This window comes from Lytechinus pictus, chromosome 7 (assembly GCF_037042905.1).
Source record: "Lytechinus pictus isolate F3 Inbred chromosome 7, Lp3.0, whole genome shotgun sequence".
In the NCBI taxonomy this organism is placed as follows: domain Eukaryota; kingdom Metazoa; phylum Echinodermata; class Echinoidea; order Temnopleuroida; family Toxopneustidae; genus Lytechinus; species Lytechinus pictus.
In genome coordinates, this window is record NC_087251.1 from 29395574 (window position 1) to 29413744 (window position 18171).

Sequence of the window (18171 nt, forward strand, 5' to 3'; positions counted from 1 at the left end):
TAGTTACTATGGTAACAGTCAGATGCCAGTGCCTCTCAGCCAATCAAAAGCAAGGATTTCACTGAAATTGTCAGCACTGACAATTAAGTCAGTGCTGATAACTTTCATTAAATGCCCCCTTGAGCACAATCAGAGTGTGTAAAATAAAGGGAGAAATAATATGATAGAAAAAGGGTAATATTTCTATCATTCATTTAAGTTTTATATCACTTAATGGACAGCTTTATAAAGCATCCCAGTTTTTATTCTACCGCTTCTATCAAAACAACCCAGCAGGTATCAAGACGGGATCTCCCCATTTCAGCAGGATTGGATGAAAGAATGTCAAAACTCACCTTCCTCTAAGCCAAGTTGGTAGGCTAGATTCTGCAGCCCTTTTACTTTCTCCATTAGATTGGCTGTGGTTAAACTACCCAATTCTGTCAAGGAAATAAACAAAATTATATAAATACAGAAAAAAAATAATAATAAAAAAGAAAACACATGTTCATGCTTTGACTATGAAGCAACTGGTATCTCCACAAGCTTTTTCCTATCCAAAATCAATTGGGTACATGAACAGTGCCAATAATACTACTTTTTTTGTGGGGGGGGAGGGGGGTTCAGCAAATTTGGGATTGGTCAAGCGATTCCCCCATGACAATTCTGTACCTTTAACGTAAGATACAATAAATCTTACAATCGTTATCAACCCTATTTTGGTGTATTATCTGTGATAAACTTACAATATGAATTGTAAGATTGGCTTAAATCATAATATTAATTGTAACTTCAATGTCACATGGTAAAAGTATAACTAAAGTCAATTATTAATGAATGCTTCATGCATAATTAAAGATAGATATTTGCATAAACTTAACTATGTTTTCAAAATAAATTTTCTAAACCATCTCTTAAATTTGGCCGAATGATTTTTTATGTGCTATACTATGGCTATAAAAAACAATAAAACCTTACCATTGAGCATATCGATGTCATTCTTCTCTAAATCAGCTTCCCAAGGCGGTGAATTTGCATTGTTGAAAGGCTAAGAAATAAATATTGAAAAATTCATATTATTCATATAATGTCAAGCCATTGGAGATATGGGAATGTATAATTTACTAAAGGATGGAAATGTAAAAGAAATGGAATAGTCAAATAGATAAGATTGATGAGCAAATATTAACAAAACTTCATCAGAATGGTCAACTGTTCACAATATATCCCCAAATATTCTCATCCCAATTCTAATTCCATCCCAATTCATGCACTTAGCAAAATAGGGGGAGGGGGATAGGCAAAAATAACAGTGGAATAAATCTACTGTATACATTGCACTTACACTCTTGATATCAGCAAAATTGGATACTCCAGGAACTGAGGGAAAAAAAGAAAAGAAAACTTAAGAATAAAGTTCATACTAATTACTTTTTTTCCATAAAATAGTGTACCATAATATAAATAACAAGCATTTCTTGAGACCAATCTGAACTGATACACTCTACCCAAAAGGGTGTTATTTGGAGTATTAAACCAATCATCTCAAATGCCTTAAGGCTACCGCACACCTTACGATTGGTCTGCAACCAGATTTTAGAATAAAACGAAGTAGAAGTTGATGCTAATATTGAGACATGGAATATCTTACTGTGTAATGTTCTAAATCATTGTATGAATACCTATGTTTAAATCTGCGACTATGCTATCATCCTTATTAGAATAAAAGCAAATTTAATATCTAGTTGTAATGACTTCATGGCAATCATACAATTGGCTACGATTTGAAACTAATTTAGGCTTTACTCCAAAATAAAGGCTGGTAATCATCCAAAATTGTTATATACATGTAAGTATTTCAGTTAATTTGATCCTCAAATAAAAAGATACTTTTTATTCAAATTTTCAGAAAATAAGCAAAATGCGATTTGTTCCATAATCAAATCTTGGCCCAGTTGTAAGGTGTGCGGTGGCCTTATCTCTATACACCACCTTTTTGGTTTAATCTCTGTTAGTAATGATTTGACCATATTCCACTAAGTTGCACTAGCGTTAGGTAAGGGGACTTATAACAGTTTTTTTTTTGTGAACACAGTTGGATTTTCAAATGTTGACAAACCACCCCATATAATAACACTTACTTTGCTCAGGCCATAGCTCTGGGGATGCACGGTCCAACCTTTCAAAACTCAGGAGAGTTGCTTCCAGATCTGTTGAAAGAAAGAAACAAACAAACATATTGTGTGAATGTGAGAAGTTTTTGTCAATCCAACCCTTTAAAATTTCAACATATAGGCAATTAAAGTGCTGATTGAGTAGAAGAAATAACCAGTTGTCTCATATCTATTGCCCAATTGTCGCAAGCCCCCTCTTGAGAACGAATTCAAGGCAAGCATGAAAGTTTGCAGCAGCATACAATGAATTAAAATGTTGCAAGTAGGCATAGTAGCAGACATTTTGCAGAAATGAATTGAAAAATGCAAACTTTATCTCATGCTTGCCTTAAATTCATTCTCAAGAGGGCTCCCAACATCATTAATTGCACAATTCATTGCATGCGCAACAAATCAACGACTATCAACAATCAATAAATGGGTAGAACTGAGACTGCCAGACTGGATAATTTCACATCTAATGAAGACAGACATTCCATGCAAGAGTGACGCGTACATGTATTCCATGGTAGTAAATCTGAATTTTCCCTTTACGTCTATTTCATGTGATTACGGCCTAAAAGAAGCACAACTACAGCAATAATCCCAGACCTTCACATTGCTATTCAGATAATGCTCACAATCACTGTATCTATCGCCAGCTGTGAGCGATCATTCAGCAAGTTGAAACTCATCCTCTCATACTTGAGAGCCTCCATGGGCCAAGACAAATTATGTGATCTAGCTCTACTGAGTGTGGAGAAAGAAGAAACTGAAAGAGTCAATTTTGATCTCATCATTGATCAACTTGCAGCAGCTAAGGCGAGGAAGATTAATTTGTAAACAGTCAGACTGCAGGTCCCAAGAAAGTGGCTTCTTTCATCCAAGTGATATTCATGACTTGAGATGTTTTGCATATTTAATGAGCTTGATGCGGACCAAAACACCTCTTTTCATTCGGTCATTGCTGCTCTAATTGTGCATCGAATTTCATGAATTTGGTACCATTGTAAAGAAGAAGAATCATTTTTTCAGGTCATGTGTTTGGATTTATTCAAAGATTTTGTAATATAGGTTAAAATTTTGATCTAAAATAATATGCTACAAAATAAATATTTTCACCTGACAAAAGCTGCTATTTTCACACTTTATTTTTGTTTGAGCCCAAATGATTTTTATATCACGATAAAGCTGAATATGTATGCTTTGAAATGATATAGGCTTCAAAATAAGAATTGGTTTAATCGGGTCAAGACCACACTTTTCATTTGCCAAGTACATAAAGCAGCTTGAAAACAAGAATACTGCATTCTGATTGGTCAAAGAGACCGCACACTGGCAAATTCCAACGGTTCCAGTGCCTGGGTTCGTGGGAAGGTCACACTTCCCATGTGGTAATCTCCTCAAATACCCTGCGCCTGTTGTTCTGTGACTCTTATCCAGCCAATCGGAACTCTGGATTTCATGCAAGTACAAAATTTCTGAAATCTCGTCTTGTACCTTGGTGGGAAAAGTGTGATCTTGACCCGATTAAAAGGTGCTGCATATCAAAAGTGGCATTGTGAGAAAGTACAGAAGTTCAGCTTTATGTTGATATAAATATCATAGAGGCTCAAAATAAAAAGTTTTGCGCAATTTGCAAAAGAAAACAGAGGAAGAAAATTCAGTTTTGAGGCACATTTTCAGGCCAGAAATTTACTTATTTAACAAAATATTGTATACAAAATAAATGACCAATATGAAAGAGTAACTTTTACTCTATCTGATGGTGCAATAATATTTCATTTAACTTGAGGTTAAAACAGGTAAATTCTTAGAGAAAGAAAATCTCACGAATCACAAGATTTTGCAAGGAGGAGGATTCAGCCACGAGATGATTTGGATGAATCTGGCCTTTTTGCTCATTAGCATAGGGACCTGCGGTCTGACTGTAAACTATTTCATCACTGCCATTTGCCATAATCTTCCTGGCAATCATCACTCCTGTGTATTGTAATGATGTATGTTTTGGGGTATTGATTTTATGTTTATATAGTAATTCTGCCTGAAACTAAGATTTCATCAATAGGTTGATATGTGTGTTTGACATAAACAATATATGCATACAGTTTTCGTAATTTGTTCCAATTAAAATCATTGATTTATTTAAAAGCTGGCATTTGAAGATAACTCTTGAAAAAGGCCACAAATCCATTTACCGTCAGTGACTGTATACTAGCACATCAATGATGTGGAGCTCATCCTGCATCTCGCAGCGAAATTTAACACAATTTTAATTTCAGCCCAGTTGACACTTTAGTGAATTATATTGGTGACATACGGTAAATTGAGGATATAGAATTGAAATTGATGAAGAAATGGCATAGAAGCATTTTTTGCAATCTATGAATAAATTTCATATAAATTAAGCAAAAATAATTTTCTCGTCAAAATTTCTGAACTCTGTGTAGTACCTTGGTGAACCTCATGTAGCTCTCAGATGGAACAAAAATAATCAAAATCAATCAACAAATAAATAAGTATTTTTTGTGAGTTTTGAAAATATATGAATAAATTAGCATATTGAATGAGTTTCAAAATTCTGTGTTGAAATTTTGAATCACCACCTTGAGCTATCATATAAAGCAAAAAAAATTGAAATTGATCAACAAATGAAGAAGAAAAAACATTTTTTGTGTTTATGAATAAATTTTGCATAAATTAGCATAAATAATTTTCTAGACAAAATTTCAAAATTTTGTGTACAAGTTTGGTGAACCTCATGCAGCTCTACCAGATTGAAGAAAAAAAATCAAAATCGGTCAACAGAAAATCATATATATCATCATACTTGAAATGACAGAGAAGAAACATTTTGAAATTTAGTCAACAAATAAAGAAGAGGCATTTTCTGTGATGTATGAATTTCATATCAACTGATATTACGACTAGTCTACTCTCCAAGAGTATTGGGCTGGGCATTTATTTTTCTGACTAAATAAACCGATGCCATTGGGAATTACACACGCTCGAAATTTTGACGGAATAAAGCCATATTTTGGTATGTATCCAACTTTTCCTTCTTAAATCTCTTAGATACATGTTAGATAATTCTTGATAAACCTTCTCCATATTTTTTTCTTTTTCAATTTTAGTGGAGGGGACATATGGAAGTCTTGCCGTTTCAACCTTCTTTTATTCGGTTATCTTTTTTTCCCCTTCATTTTTTTCCTCTCATTTCTCAATTCATCTCTTTTCTTTCTCTCCTTCATTTTTTCATTTACCCTCCCTTCCTTTTTTTTAAATTTGTTACAATTTTAACTCAAAACTAAAGTCGGCTAGAGCTAACTTACTTAGCCTAGCCCAATGAGTGGCCTAGGCTCTAGCCCTTCTTTGAGTTTGACTTTGTTCATTTAAAAAAAAAATTAAAATCAAGACAAGGACTGCATGGCTCAGTCGATCCGCTCGTGCATTGTGCTTTGTCGATTGTCCCGTATTTCATTTGTGAAATCTGGTCACCCTGGTTTTACTGGCCATTCTGTATGCATATGGATACGAAAGTGCATTTCCACCAAATATCATGAAAGCAAGCTGCTGGTACAGCCAGGGTAACTTTAAAGGCAGGAGCTCGCCGAACAGTCACCGGAGCGGAGCGTGGTGGTCTGCAGAAAAGCTTACGGTATTCATTCACACACACTCACGATCACGGCAATCGCAACAACACCACAATGTCAAAAGACTGTACTTTTAAGATGACAATATACACATTTTATTTTAAGATAATTCCAATTACCTTCATATTATACTCAAGTAAAAAATTAACCCAACATTACACCCTGAAAGTTAGAACAATGGTAAGAAGAAAAAAATTAAATTTACCCGCACTGCCGGCTGGTGACGCCATTTTCACAAGAGCCCTCTACCGTTCATTTCAGGTACAATGTTTATATTTTCGTTGATATTGAATGAATGAATAAAGTTAAGTGCTGTGCAGTTAATAGTATACCTTTAATTTAGCATTTTAGGCTTTTTAGTAGAAAAGAAATGGAGCCAAAATGTCATCGCTTAGGCGGGAGCTGTGTAGAAGATGCAGATGAACAATCAAACAACATAGTATACCATGGTATTATGGATGATACACCTTTATTACCTTCAGCTTCTGTGCAGCAGGCAAGTCAAGTAACAACAACATGCAAGTTGCAACACAAAACATGAAAATTGATGTACTACTAGTACTAGTCCCTTTGTGTGACTACCGTAGTCATCAATCCAAACAATTCATCAATCGTCATCATGCATGATCGTACTACTAAGTTTATAATGAAATGTTTTTGTTTTCTTCATGTTTGTGTTTTTTATGTATGAAGATAATAATGCAGAGTAATTTTTTATGAGTGGTTATATTTGTGTATATTTTTGTATCAAGGGCCTGAATTAACAGGCTACTCTCGATAAACATTTGCAATAAATAAATAAATGAATAGATCTAATAACGCTTTTACATCCTGGCCCATCCTTGCTAGTCACTAATATAGACACTTGCCATCCCGTACGTGCTACCTTCCCTTCTATCTCTCTTTAAAAAGTTTATTGGTAATCTTTTTTTCTACAGGAGGCAATGACGGAAAGAGTGGAACCTTTTACATCAGGGAAGACATCTTTTGGACTATCAGTTTTCAATTTGATGAACGCTATATTAGGGAGTGGGATCTTGGGCTTACCCTATGCAATGGCACAATCTGGTATTATCCTCTTCAGGTATTACACATTTGATCCATTTCATGAAAGTTTGAAGCTATGGGGGCCAAGTTTCACCACCAAGCAAAAAAAAAAGGGAAAAAAAGGGAAGTGCAAAGCGTGAAATATGATATTATTTTTTTCTAATTATACAGAGGGAGTCAATCCTGATTTCAAGTTCTTCATGAAAATATAATTGATAATCAAGTTGTATATGTGAACGTGTAAGATCAGGCAAAATGTAACTTTTTGAAAATGACCTTGGTCATCAGATGAAGTGTTACTAACACCATTTGATATCTCTTTCTCAATGACAATTAGCCCAAGTGGGAATTAGACCAAGTGGCAATTGGAGTGATTGGACCAAATGGCCATTGAACCTGATTGTTAGTATAATATTAGGTTACACTAGGAATTACCTCTTTCAGCATCAATTATGGTGGCAGCGGTGGGATGAACACCCATAAAATGATAAATGCCTCTCAGAAATATGCAGATGCATGTGTTATTTGTCAATTGTAATTATTTGTTATATATGTTCTTGTAAATTGGATTTATACTTTGAAATGTTAAATTGAATAATAATGTTGATCATGACATTGATGATGATAATGATGATGGCATTTATGATGATCAAAATATTCATTATGATAATATGGCAGGTTATGAAGTGTATCTTAATTTACATTCAAGACAATGAAATTTATCAGGGGATGAAGATAGACCAAGTATTTTTAATGATTATTATTGTCCTTTTCCATAGTGTGATGCTGTTGCTTGTCGCTGTCATGGCAAACTACACAATCCACCTCCTTCTGAAGATGTGTGACATCACAGGTCATAGGTCATATGAAGATATAGGGAACAGTGCAATGGGTGTCCCAGGCAAGGTAAGCTTTTAGTCCCTTACTATTTGAGTAAATGTTATGTTCATATTTTAGTGTCATGTCTTAGTTTAGTGCACTCTCTTGATAAAACCCCTCCTTTTATTTTCTGACTATCTGTCTCATTTCCTTCCCTATTTATGAAACTGTATTAAAATAAATTCAATGAGAATTTTTGTCGATTTTGTTATAGCTAATGGCAGCTTCTGCTATACTCCTTCAAAATGTTGGTGGTGAGTAGAGGATCTAATATTTAGTTCTTGTATTATTATTATTATTATTATTTTTATAATTATAATTATTATTATTATTATCTTCATCATCATTATTAATATTATTATTATTAGTAGTAGTATTATTACTATTATTATTATCATCATAATCATCATCATATCAGTAGTAATATTAATTAGGGGTGATTTACTCCATTATTAATGATGAGTGATGAGTCTATTACAATTAACTTTCCTCTTTGTAATATGATTTACTCCGATGTAATTAAGATAAACCTCAAGGTGGTTTGCTGGAGGCATTATGTTTTAGGGTCATCTGTCCTTCCACCTTTTCATCCTCAAGAAAACCATATGATTTTACGGGTCAATTTCAAACTTAGCTCATGAATAAATGGGTATTTAGGAAAGTGGACTAATAAATAAATCACTAAGACAAATACCTTAAAAGCAATTAACCTGGTAAAAAGAATTGAGTTCAATACTGATGATGGTAGGGGCTTATAATATATTTTTATCCTTCATTTGAATGCTAGTATTGATGGGCTAGATTCCAATTTAAAAGGAATGGTATATTTCAGTGTTTCTTGAAATTCTATAACTTTAAAAAGGGAAACAAAAGATTATCAACATTTTTTAGTGTATTGTCTGCATACATATTGACAGAAAATATTGATTGAATAATGTTTGCCAAATGCCTTTGAAATAAGAATAGTTTGTATTTAGAAGTAAACTATCAAGATATTTTGTGATAAAAATATAATGACCAATGTCACAAATTCTGTGATTACTTATGTCATCACTATCAGTCATTTGATTAGAACTTGAAAGTACAATATTTTATATTAAATTTTACTTAGTAATGTTATTTTGTCTATCCTCCCAGCTATGTCAAGTTATCTATTTATTGTAAAGAATGAGATGCCAGCAGTTCTCAAGACGTTCCTACATGAAGACCAGACTGCAAAGTAAGTGTCTTGTCAAGTATTCATAAATTTTAAAGTTGTAATTGTTATTTTCATCATATTTTTGATCAATCTCAATTTTCATAATGTCAAATTGCCTCTGAGGCAGGTTATTATGAACATTGATGTACTAATAGCATTGAAAATATGCACCCCTCACCCGGAAATCAAAAATTTTCACTGGCAAAAGCATAACATGCAGATTTTTCATGCAGTGCATGTACAACAAAATCAAAATGCCTTCTTACTTGAATATAGAATATGCATGTATTCATTAAATGAACTTTATGTTTATATGAAATTAATTGTTTTGCCTGCGGCTACAGAGATCATCATCAAAATCTTAACCAAGGTTAAAATTTGAAATTTCATCATAACATAGAAATCAAATTATTTATATTTCATAAAACTTGGACATCACTCATCATTTGTATTAATTTCAAGTCACATAATCAAGTTCAAAGTTAATTATTTAGAACCAGGCCAATAATACATTGACTTCAATAGGGCTAATTCAGTATTCATGTGCAGGGACTGCGGAACGGTTTTTAAAGAGGGGGGGGGGGGGGTTGACTATGCAAAAAAACATAATCAGATGGTAATTTTTACGTTTTTGTACACGTTTTGGAAAAAAGTGCGGGGCCTCGAGGCCCCCCGTTTCCGCGGCCCCTGATGTGGTCATATCTTGGGCCCCGTTGAACCAATTCCTAGCAAATTTTAGCTGTCATGCACCTCCAAGATATGACATGAGAAACAATGAAATGCAAAATTTGTATTTTCATCATGTCACACTTCAGTACTCTATTACACTCCTAATTCAATGCAGTGAATGGTATGTAAATGGTGACTATTTGGTCCTACTCCTTGTGTTATTGGTCATCCTCCCCCTGGCTTGCCTGCCAAAGATCGGTTTCCTTGGTTACACCAGTGCCTTCTCCATTCTATGTATGGTCTTCTTCACAGTGGGGGTGAGTTGATGATGATGATGATGGTGATGATGATGGTGGTGATGGTGGTGATGATGCTCGTGATGATGATGATGATGATGATGATGATGATGATGATGATGATGATGGTGATGATGGTGATGATGATGATGATGGTGATGATGGCGGTGATGGTGGTGATGATGCTCGTGATGATGATGGTGATGATGGTGATGATGATGATGGTGATGATGGTGATGATGGTGATGATGGTGATGGTGGTGGTGATGATGGTGATGATGGTGGTGATGGTGGTCATGATGCTCGTGATGATGATGATGATGCTAGTGATGATGATGGTTGTGGTGGTGATTGATGATGATGGTGATGATGATGAAGATGTTAATGATGATGTGGATGATGATGTACATCGATGATGATGTTGTCAAAGGGATAACCTTCTCAAAAAAAATGTTTTCTTATGCTTTCTTCTCCAGATTGTGTATAAGAAGTATGGATTTCCATGCCCTATTCCTGTTACACCAGGACCAAATATCACTTTAGAGAATATGTTTGAAAACTATATGTACTACCATCCTAAAGATAACCAGACCAACCAATGCAAGGCCAAGCTATTTACTATCACTCTTCAGGTAACAATCCCATTATTGTGACTGTACATATATGGGCCTGTTCATAAATACTATGGATACTTTGATTTTGATTGGCTACTGGGCATAGTTACCATAATTGTAAGTTTGTCATCAAATGAGCATCTGGTGTTTAGTTTATGATGTTGTGATCATATTTCAAGTGAAATGAAATTTGATACTTAAGCCAGAATTTTAAGTATTTTACTCAGTATTTTGCTGAAGTAAAATACTTCACCATGTTTGGTATTCAATTTGCATTTTTGGGCTTTGTTTGAAATTAAATCTAAGTTTGGCTTGAGAAAGTAAAATACTTGGATGTGATCTGAACACTAGTTTAAGCATTTTGCTTAGCCAAGTAAAATGCTCAGTAAAATACTTACCGTATAGAATCAATACTTTCAATTAAATACCTGCCTAGCTGTTTTATAGTAATCATTCTATACTACAAACTGATGTAAATTCTTCTCATCCATCTGGTCATATTTGAATATAAAGACTTCAGATCAAATCACTGGAAATACAGCTTACTTGTTGAGACATTTCACCAATATCCAATTGGCTTTCTTGGGCGTATGACGATGCTTTTAAAGAAAGGAAGACCCTTATAAAGTCTGAGATGTGCAGATTCTGTGTGCAATGGATATGTCTAGTGCAAAAGTTATTTAATGTCAGTTTTCTTCTTTTCAAACACCATTCCCTCTTTTATGCATCATTTCTCAGTTTGTTTGTTATCATATATATTGTTTTGTTGTTTTTCCTTTACTTTCACCATCAGACAGCATACACTATACCGACAATGGCTTTCTCCTTCGTGTGCCACACAGCAGTACTTCCAATCTATGCAGAATTATCAAGGTATACCAGTTGTGGTAACAATCTCAAAAGTTTGAACAGAATCCAATAAAATTACCACCCTATGTGCCAAAAGGCTCTGGAAGAAAATGCGTAATTGCTGAGAAATCAGCAAAATAAGCACGGAATTCCATCAAATGTCGGGTATTTTTCCTAGCAATATTAATAGGGCCTACATTATCCCACATTTGCTATTCTGTGTTAATGATCATCAGAATTATCCAGTACCATGGTATACTATGGTATTACCATAGTATTACTATGGTAATACTATGGTAATACCATAGTGTACCATGGTACTGTATGGTACTTTTTTACAAGGGTGAGCTAAGATTTCATGATTTCCCAAAGATAAGCTTACTTTAATGTACCAGATCTAGATATATGATGATATTTTGACAATTAACCTTGATTTTAAAGACTTTCTCATGAAATAATTGTTTGTTGCAACTACTATCTTCTACCTTTAATATACTAGTACATAGAATCAGGTATCAAAGGTGAACTTTGATATTTGCTTTGTTGTGTTTAATAGCTGATATAACCTTTATTCTCAAAAAGTAAGCTTTACATTAAAACCACAACACATTATACTCAGATTTATTTATGTGAATGTTTGTGATGTGGATTAATTGTTATATAATATCATAATTCACCTTTTGAAATAAATTGTCAGCATCAACATCAATTATCCACTAATCTGTTAAAACAAGTATTTGGCAACAATTAAATGAAATGTATATAATCATCAAACTTAATCAAGAATTTGAGTGATGAATTATCTGTATGAAATTGCAAATTATTATGACATTTATTTTTGGAAGCATATGAACCATATGATAATGGGACAATATGTTCATGATAAATGCATGACCTTGATATAGTTTGACAGAGAATATTCCAGCAAATGTGAGAAATTCTGGCAATGAAAAGAAAAAAAAGGATCATCTCTGATATATTAACATAATGCACACCTGCAGCATATATATACTAACTTTCTCTTCTTTTTGCAATTTCCTGTAGACCAACGAAGCGCAGGATGCAGAATGTTACTATCACGTCTATTGGAGTTTGTTACACCTTGTATATGATAGCATCGTTGTTTGGATATCTTACATTCTATGGTAAGCTTATGGTGGGAGAGGGAATACTCAATCTTGGTTCAGATGAGAGTGTTCTGCTGTAGCCTCCATAATGTGACTAGTCTTGGTTTTAAAAAGTGCCATGAGTATCAGGGCCGGATCCAGGATTTTCCAAGGGGGGGGGGAGGGCCCATTTTCCCGAGGAAAAATTTGACAAGCAAAAAACAGCATTTTTTTTTCATTTTTAGTGATGAATATGTAATTAAGGTTGAGAATGTGGGTGATAATTAGGAAATATTGGATGGCCTTGAGTGAGATGCAAAGAAATATTGTACGAGCTGAAGAACAATATTGGATGAGTCGAAGACGAATCCAATATTGTTCTTCAGCGAGTAACAATATTTCTACGCATCTCACGAAAATTGGTCATCCAATATTATTATTATTATTATTTACATACCCCCACAAAGCTAAAAATAAAGTAATGAACCCAAAAAAAAGGTTAGTAACCATCAATTATGGCAATCCTGTAAATCATGAGCATGGCGCCTGAGTATTGTCATTTAAAAAAAAAGAAATCTCTGTAATGAAGTAAAGATGCGCAAGCGTATAGTGCAAGCGCATTTGAATTCAATAAATTGACTCTCCTTTACCACACCTGGCAACTAATACGCGACGAAATTTCATTGTGACGTAACAAAAGCTTCATGCGCACAATCATTTATTAACCAATGATAATCTTGTGGGTGGGGCAAAATATTCATTTCGTCCAATATTTTCAATATTGGATGGTTTTCATTGGCATGCACGTTAAAAATCAGTTTTAATATTTTGTCTCTTTGAAATAAGCGTGCAAGACGTCAAAAAATATCTGCGCCTGTAAAACCCTAGATTTAAATAATAATATAGTTTATTTTCACTTGGTCTACTTATCATACGGGCTTATTTGGTCTACTGTCAGTTTGGAAAATATCCATTCAGTTTACATTATACTTGGTCTAATAAAAGAACTCATGAAGAGATTTGTTCACTGTGCTTGTTAATTATTTTCTCATCTATCTACAGATGGTATCAATAGTGAGATACTCCATGGCTACAGCGAATACAAAGAGGATGACCTTCTTATCTTGATCATCAGAATAGCTGTTCTTACTGCCATTGTCTTCACAGTACCCATCATACACTATCCTGTAAGTCAGGACCAAACGTTAAAATCTGTGGCTTAAAAATGGATAACCAAATGTGAAAACTTTCCAGTTTGATTTATAAGCATTTCTGGTACTCAACTTATTACATCTGACTCAACATGATCATAATAACAGTCATAATAACAATATATGATATTTACCAAGGGTAGCCACTTCAACATTGTAATTTTTTCTTTCATTGGGCCCTGCATAACATGATAAGTTGTTATAAACACCCTTTTCCATTCTAATATGCTGAGTGATTGGCTTGATGGCAGAAGGTCCCATTTTAAAAAGTTCTTGGTATGACTCAGCCTCGTCAAGTGTCAAAATTTTGATATTCTTGACTATTTTGTAATCCATTTCAGGCTCGTATAGCATTCATGATGATAGCCGGGACTGCCTTTCCCGTAGCATCAGCCAGGTATTCATGGAAACTTTATTTCCTGACGACATTCATTCTGCTCGCCTTAGTCACAACATTTGCCATCTGTGTTCCAAACATCATGGAAATATTTGGTGTCATAGGTAAGCAAATAAATATAAACTTGCAATGATATTAAAAAAAGTCCAAACCTGTAATAATAAACATCGGATAACTCTTTAATTGCTATGTTAAGATGGAAGAGATTGCCTTTTTAAGCAAGCAAAGTCCCATTGTGCTAGTATCATCTGTACTAGAGACATTTTTATAGATGTTATGGAGAGAAAATATGCTGCAACAAGGCTCTTATGAAAATGAAAATACCAGGAACAATAATTTATCATTGTTTGGCAAGTTTGTATTATTACTATTATATGAATTGTTTGTTATATAAAACAAAAATGTTTAAATCTATGCATACACATGTCAGTTAGACAACTTCCCCTTTTTCTTTTCTTGATATAGGTGCCACTGCCTCGACCAGCTTGGTCCTCTTTCTTCCATGTCTTTTCTACCTCAAACTTGGTCAGGAGCAGCTCAAATCATCATCTAAAATCATGGTAAATAAAATTACTAAATAAAACATAGAGTCTGTGAACAGACAGTTTAAAATTTTCAAAAATATTTTGCTCATGTAATCCCAATGCTTGTGACAGGGATTGTGGAGCTGTTTTTAAAAGTGGATGCTGACCATACATAAAACACCATCAAATGGTCATATTTACTTTTTTGAAAAAATGGGGCTGAAGCCCCCCCCCCCCCCCCCCTGCTTCTCTGGGCTCTATGTAATGCGACGTTTGAGTCATTTCCTTTAAATTGGTCAGTAATTTTAGTTTGGTGTTATAAGCTCAGCAGTACTTAATGTTTTTTTTTAAGGATCAAAATAGTCTTCTAGATAAAGTATTTCAGTGGTCTCTCTTCAATAAGTTAGCATTTTCTCCCTGAATGCTGCTCAAAGATCTAACTAATCTTCCAGTTATCAAAAAATTTGCACATTCTTGGAGAAGGACACTGAAAGATCATTTAGAGATAATTACAAGATCACCGAAAGACTAGTGAAGACCAATGAAAGAAATGAAAGAGATCGCCAAGAGACCACAAATTACATGAGATAGTACTGAAAATTATTTGGCGGGATATTATTGGTTTTTTATCTTTCAGCAATCTCTCAAAGGTCTCCATGCTTCAGAAAGGATGCTTAAATATTAGTTCTAGAAGTATTAATCATATTTTTTGTGATTTATCCAATCTTTACAGGCCACCATCCTCCTGGTGGTGAGTGTTGCTCTCCTCATCCTCAGCCTGGCCACCATCATCTATGGAATCATTACCAAGGATACATGATGCACTCTCTCCATCTCATTAAATACCAAAGAGACAAATGTGTGGCCAAACTGATTAGTCTTCAGGAAGGACATACTGGTTCATTAGGTACTAGGTTCAAATCCCTGTCTCATACTCGAGTGCTTCATTGAAATCTATATTGAGGGCGAGATGATGATAACATGCAATATCCATTGGACATGCATACACACAAATTATACATGTGTAGTTTGTGGGATACAAGTACTAATTTATGAACACTGGTTGTTAAGATATTGATGTCTGTTATTGCCACTTTCCAGTTGACCTGGATTAAAAAAAGACCTTTCTTTAGAAAATTGCTTCCAGATAAATTTTGAAAATTAGGTAAACACCGATTCTGATCTCATGCCAAAACAGTAACCCTAGTCCTTTCTTTGATTTTGTTTTGACCCCCCCCCCACACACACATCATTCTTTAGATAAATTAACATGGGGGGGGGTCTGAAAAGGGGTTTTATATAAACAAAGAAAAAAGTATGCAGATATTTTAATTTTGAACAGGTGCCTGATGAAATAAATTTTTATGAGTGGGTTTTCTAATGGATGAAGTGGATTATATTTTTGCATTGTTGAGAAGAGAATACCATACAATCTAATTTTCACATTTAAGTAATAAAAAAATTTATTAATATAATAATGAAACAGTTGATGGATCTGTGGAATAAGTATAAAATTGTGGAATCTTTAGTTTTTGCAGTCATGTTTTTGTATTGTTGATATTGAATACATCTTCTTGTATTGCAAATCAGAGTGCAATGTTATGTTGACTACCAAGAATTTACAGGGTATCACTGTCACTTTCAAAGCTGTTTTTGAAAGTGGCCCAGTTACAATTCTATGTGTGTACATGCATTTTTTCCAAACATGCAATAAAAAATTATATTAACCAAAAAAAGGGGGTCACATTAAATGGTGATGAATGTATAATAATGTATATGTGTATTTCATATCAATTAAGTTTCGGAATAGTTCCCTTATGTAATTTAAGTTGTAAGGGATGATAGAAAAATTCAAGTTTATGAAGAAATTCCTTGTGTATATTTGCTTTGTATTCATTTATTCATGATTTTCATTTTTTGTTACAGCCTGGCTGAAATCTGAGTGAGCCTTGGATTTGTTCTCAAACTGGAAAAAAAAAGGGGGGGGGGTTGATTGATATTATAGAGAAAAGTTGTTCTTTTCCCCCTCTTACATTATCTTTTACTTAAAAAATACAGTGGTGTGAATATATTCCATGGAATGCACAGTCCAAATACGCTCATGGGGCTAGCCTGGCATGAGGTCTTTTGTCTATAAGTCAGCTTCAAATACAACAAATCTTAATTTCCTTTACCATCTAAGCTGGTCCTAATTTGAGGAGTATATTTCATTGAACGGTAGAGTATGGCACAATTTTTTATGCTACTTTGGGCCTGAGAATAGGACACTCAAAGCATGTTTACCACTTCATTTGGAGCAACTCCCTAGAGTTTCAATATGGTAATAAAATTAGTTTCCACCTTCCTGCTTTAATACGGGTAGATTGAAATGAGGCTATTGGGGATAAATGATTAAAATGAATATATTTATAGTAAAATCTATGCAAAAATAAGCAAAGATGTGTTAAGAATGCAGTACTTATTGCAAATGTGTTTGTATTTAGGCAATTTCATAAAGAATGTACGTCCAACTTTTGATAATTGGGACCTTACTGAAATTTGGTCTAGTTTTCATATGAAAGGCTTGCATGTTATGGATTGAGCATTCCATGAAGTTAAGCAAGATTACAGAAAAAGGGGGTTAGAATTTTCTTAAAGGTAGATTATTTTATGGAATTGCCCATTTGAAGAGAAATGTATTCCTTTCAACCACATTATGCCTTTATAAATTATACATCTTATTTGTACTTTCATGCAATTAAAAAAAAAGATATTTGCATATTAACCTTTTTTTCCTCAGATTTAATTTTTTATTTTTCTAATTAACAATCATTATACTATTATACTTCATTTATATTTTCTTGAAGTTGTATTGTAATTAATTAGAGAACAATATGCTTCAGATTGTGTTTTTCTTTGTATTTTTGTTATTTACAAGAAACCTTATCACAGCAGAGATCTGTTCATATTTAAGTTTTTGTGTTGAATAGGTTAGATGCTAAAGGTTGTGTGATGTATTTTCTGTGTCCTTATACCTAAAATAATATAAATTATGTTTTCATAAAGAGAAATAAATATTTTCGAAATCAGTATATTGTGTTTTTGATTTTCATTATTTTTGAGTCGTAGGATTGAATGAAAAGAAAGTAAATCTATAAATATTTATCTAATATCGATCAGAAGTTAAGATACAAAAAAAATGGAAACAGTGAAACATATCAATACAGGTCATGAATGAATCCCCTTAAATGATAACAGGGGTTTGAACTTTTGAAGATGGTATTATCATGTGTCGTCATTTGGGAGCTTGCTTCCTGAAATGCTTTTGAATTGTCATATTTTTGTAATTGTTAAAAAGGGCAAGTCCACCCTAGCAAAAGTTGAATTGAGTGAACCCCCCCCCCAAAAAAAAATAGCATACTTTCGAAATTTCATCAAAATCACATGTAAAATAAAGTTTAATTTTCACAAGACAGTTATAATATACATGTATGCACATATTGGTCGGTATGCAAATGAAGGAACCAATGTCACGCACTCAATATATTTTCTTATATGAAATAAAAATGTCTTAGTCCTCATTTTAAAGGAAAGCAAGGGTTGAATGATTCCTTTTG

General features: G+C 33.8%; 2 protein-coding genes across 7 annotated transcripts in view; one reads left to right on the plus strand and one right to left on the minus strand.

The window, feature by feature from the left end:
- LOC129264606 (protein lin-52 homolog) overlaps positions 1-6077 on the minus strand; it is a 7867-nt gene extending 1790 nt beyond the window's left edge. Inside the window, exons 1-5 of the mRNA XM_054902509.2 lie at positions 5991-6077; positions 2121-2189; positions 1325-1359; positions 958-1027; positions 336-419 (exon numbers count right to left, since the gene is read on the minus strand). Of these exons, the coding sequence (XP_054758484.1) occupies positions 336-419; positions 958-1027; positions 1325-1359; positions 2121-2189; positions 5991-6015 (283 nt within the window). The 5' untranslated portion in view covers positions 6016-6077. The remainder of the gene's footprint in view (positions 1-335; positions 420-957; positions 1028-1324; positions 1360-2120; positions 2190-5990) is intronic.
- On the plus strand, positions 5507-17646 carry LOC129265298 (probable sodium-coupled neutral amino acid transporter 6). Of its 6 annotated transcripts, none has more exons than XM_064102416.1 (14): positions 5507-5790; positions 6129-6281; positions 6724-6869; positions 7612-7738; positions 7926-7965; positions 8849-8930; positions 9754-9895; positions 10351-10506; positions 11282-11361; positions 12382-12482; positions 13506-13630; positions 13996-14155; positions 14517-14611; positions 15309-17646. In XM_064102416.1, the coding sequence occupies exons 1-14, from the start codon at positions 5692-5694 to the stop codon at positions 15393-15395; spliced, it is 1593 nt and encodes a 530-aa protein (XP_063958486.1). In that variant the 5' UTR covers positions 5507-5691; the 3' UTR covers positions 15396-17646. The 6 variants fall into 6 exon arrangements, 5 of the variants coding, with proteins under 5 accessions (XP_063958486.1, XP_063958488.1, XP_063958487.1 ...); XM_064102417.1 differs by having other exon boundaries at positions 5731-5790; positions 6137-6281; XR_010294159.1 differs by lacking the exon at positions 5507-5790 and having other exon boundaries at positions 6051-6281; positions 15309-15482; positions 16502-17646.
- The last annotated feature ends 525 nt before the right edge of the window (positions 17647-18171 follow it).

Excerpts from the sequence above, each read along its gene's own strand:
- LOC129265298 (XM_064102416.1), top strand. The coding sequence starts at position 5,692 with ATGAAAGCAAGCTGCTGGTACAGCCAGGGTAACTTTAAAGGCAGGAGC. Across the intron at positions 8,931-9,753 it reads CATGAAGACCAGACTGCAAA|TGAATGGTATGTAAATGGTG; the intron begins GTAAGTGTCTTG and ends AATTCAATGCAG. Across the intron at positions 14,612-15,308 it reads AATCATCATCTAAAATCATG|GCCACCATCCTCCTGGTGGT; the intron begins GTAAATAAAATT and ends CAATCTTTACAG.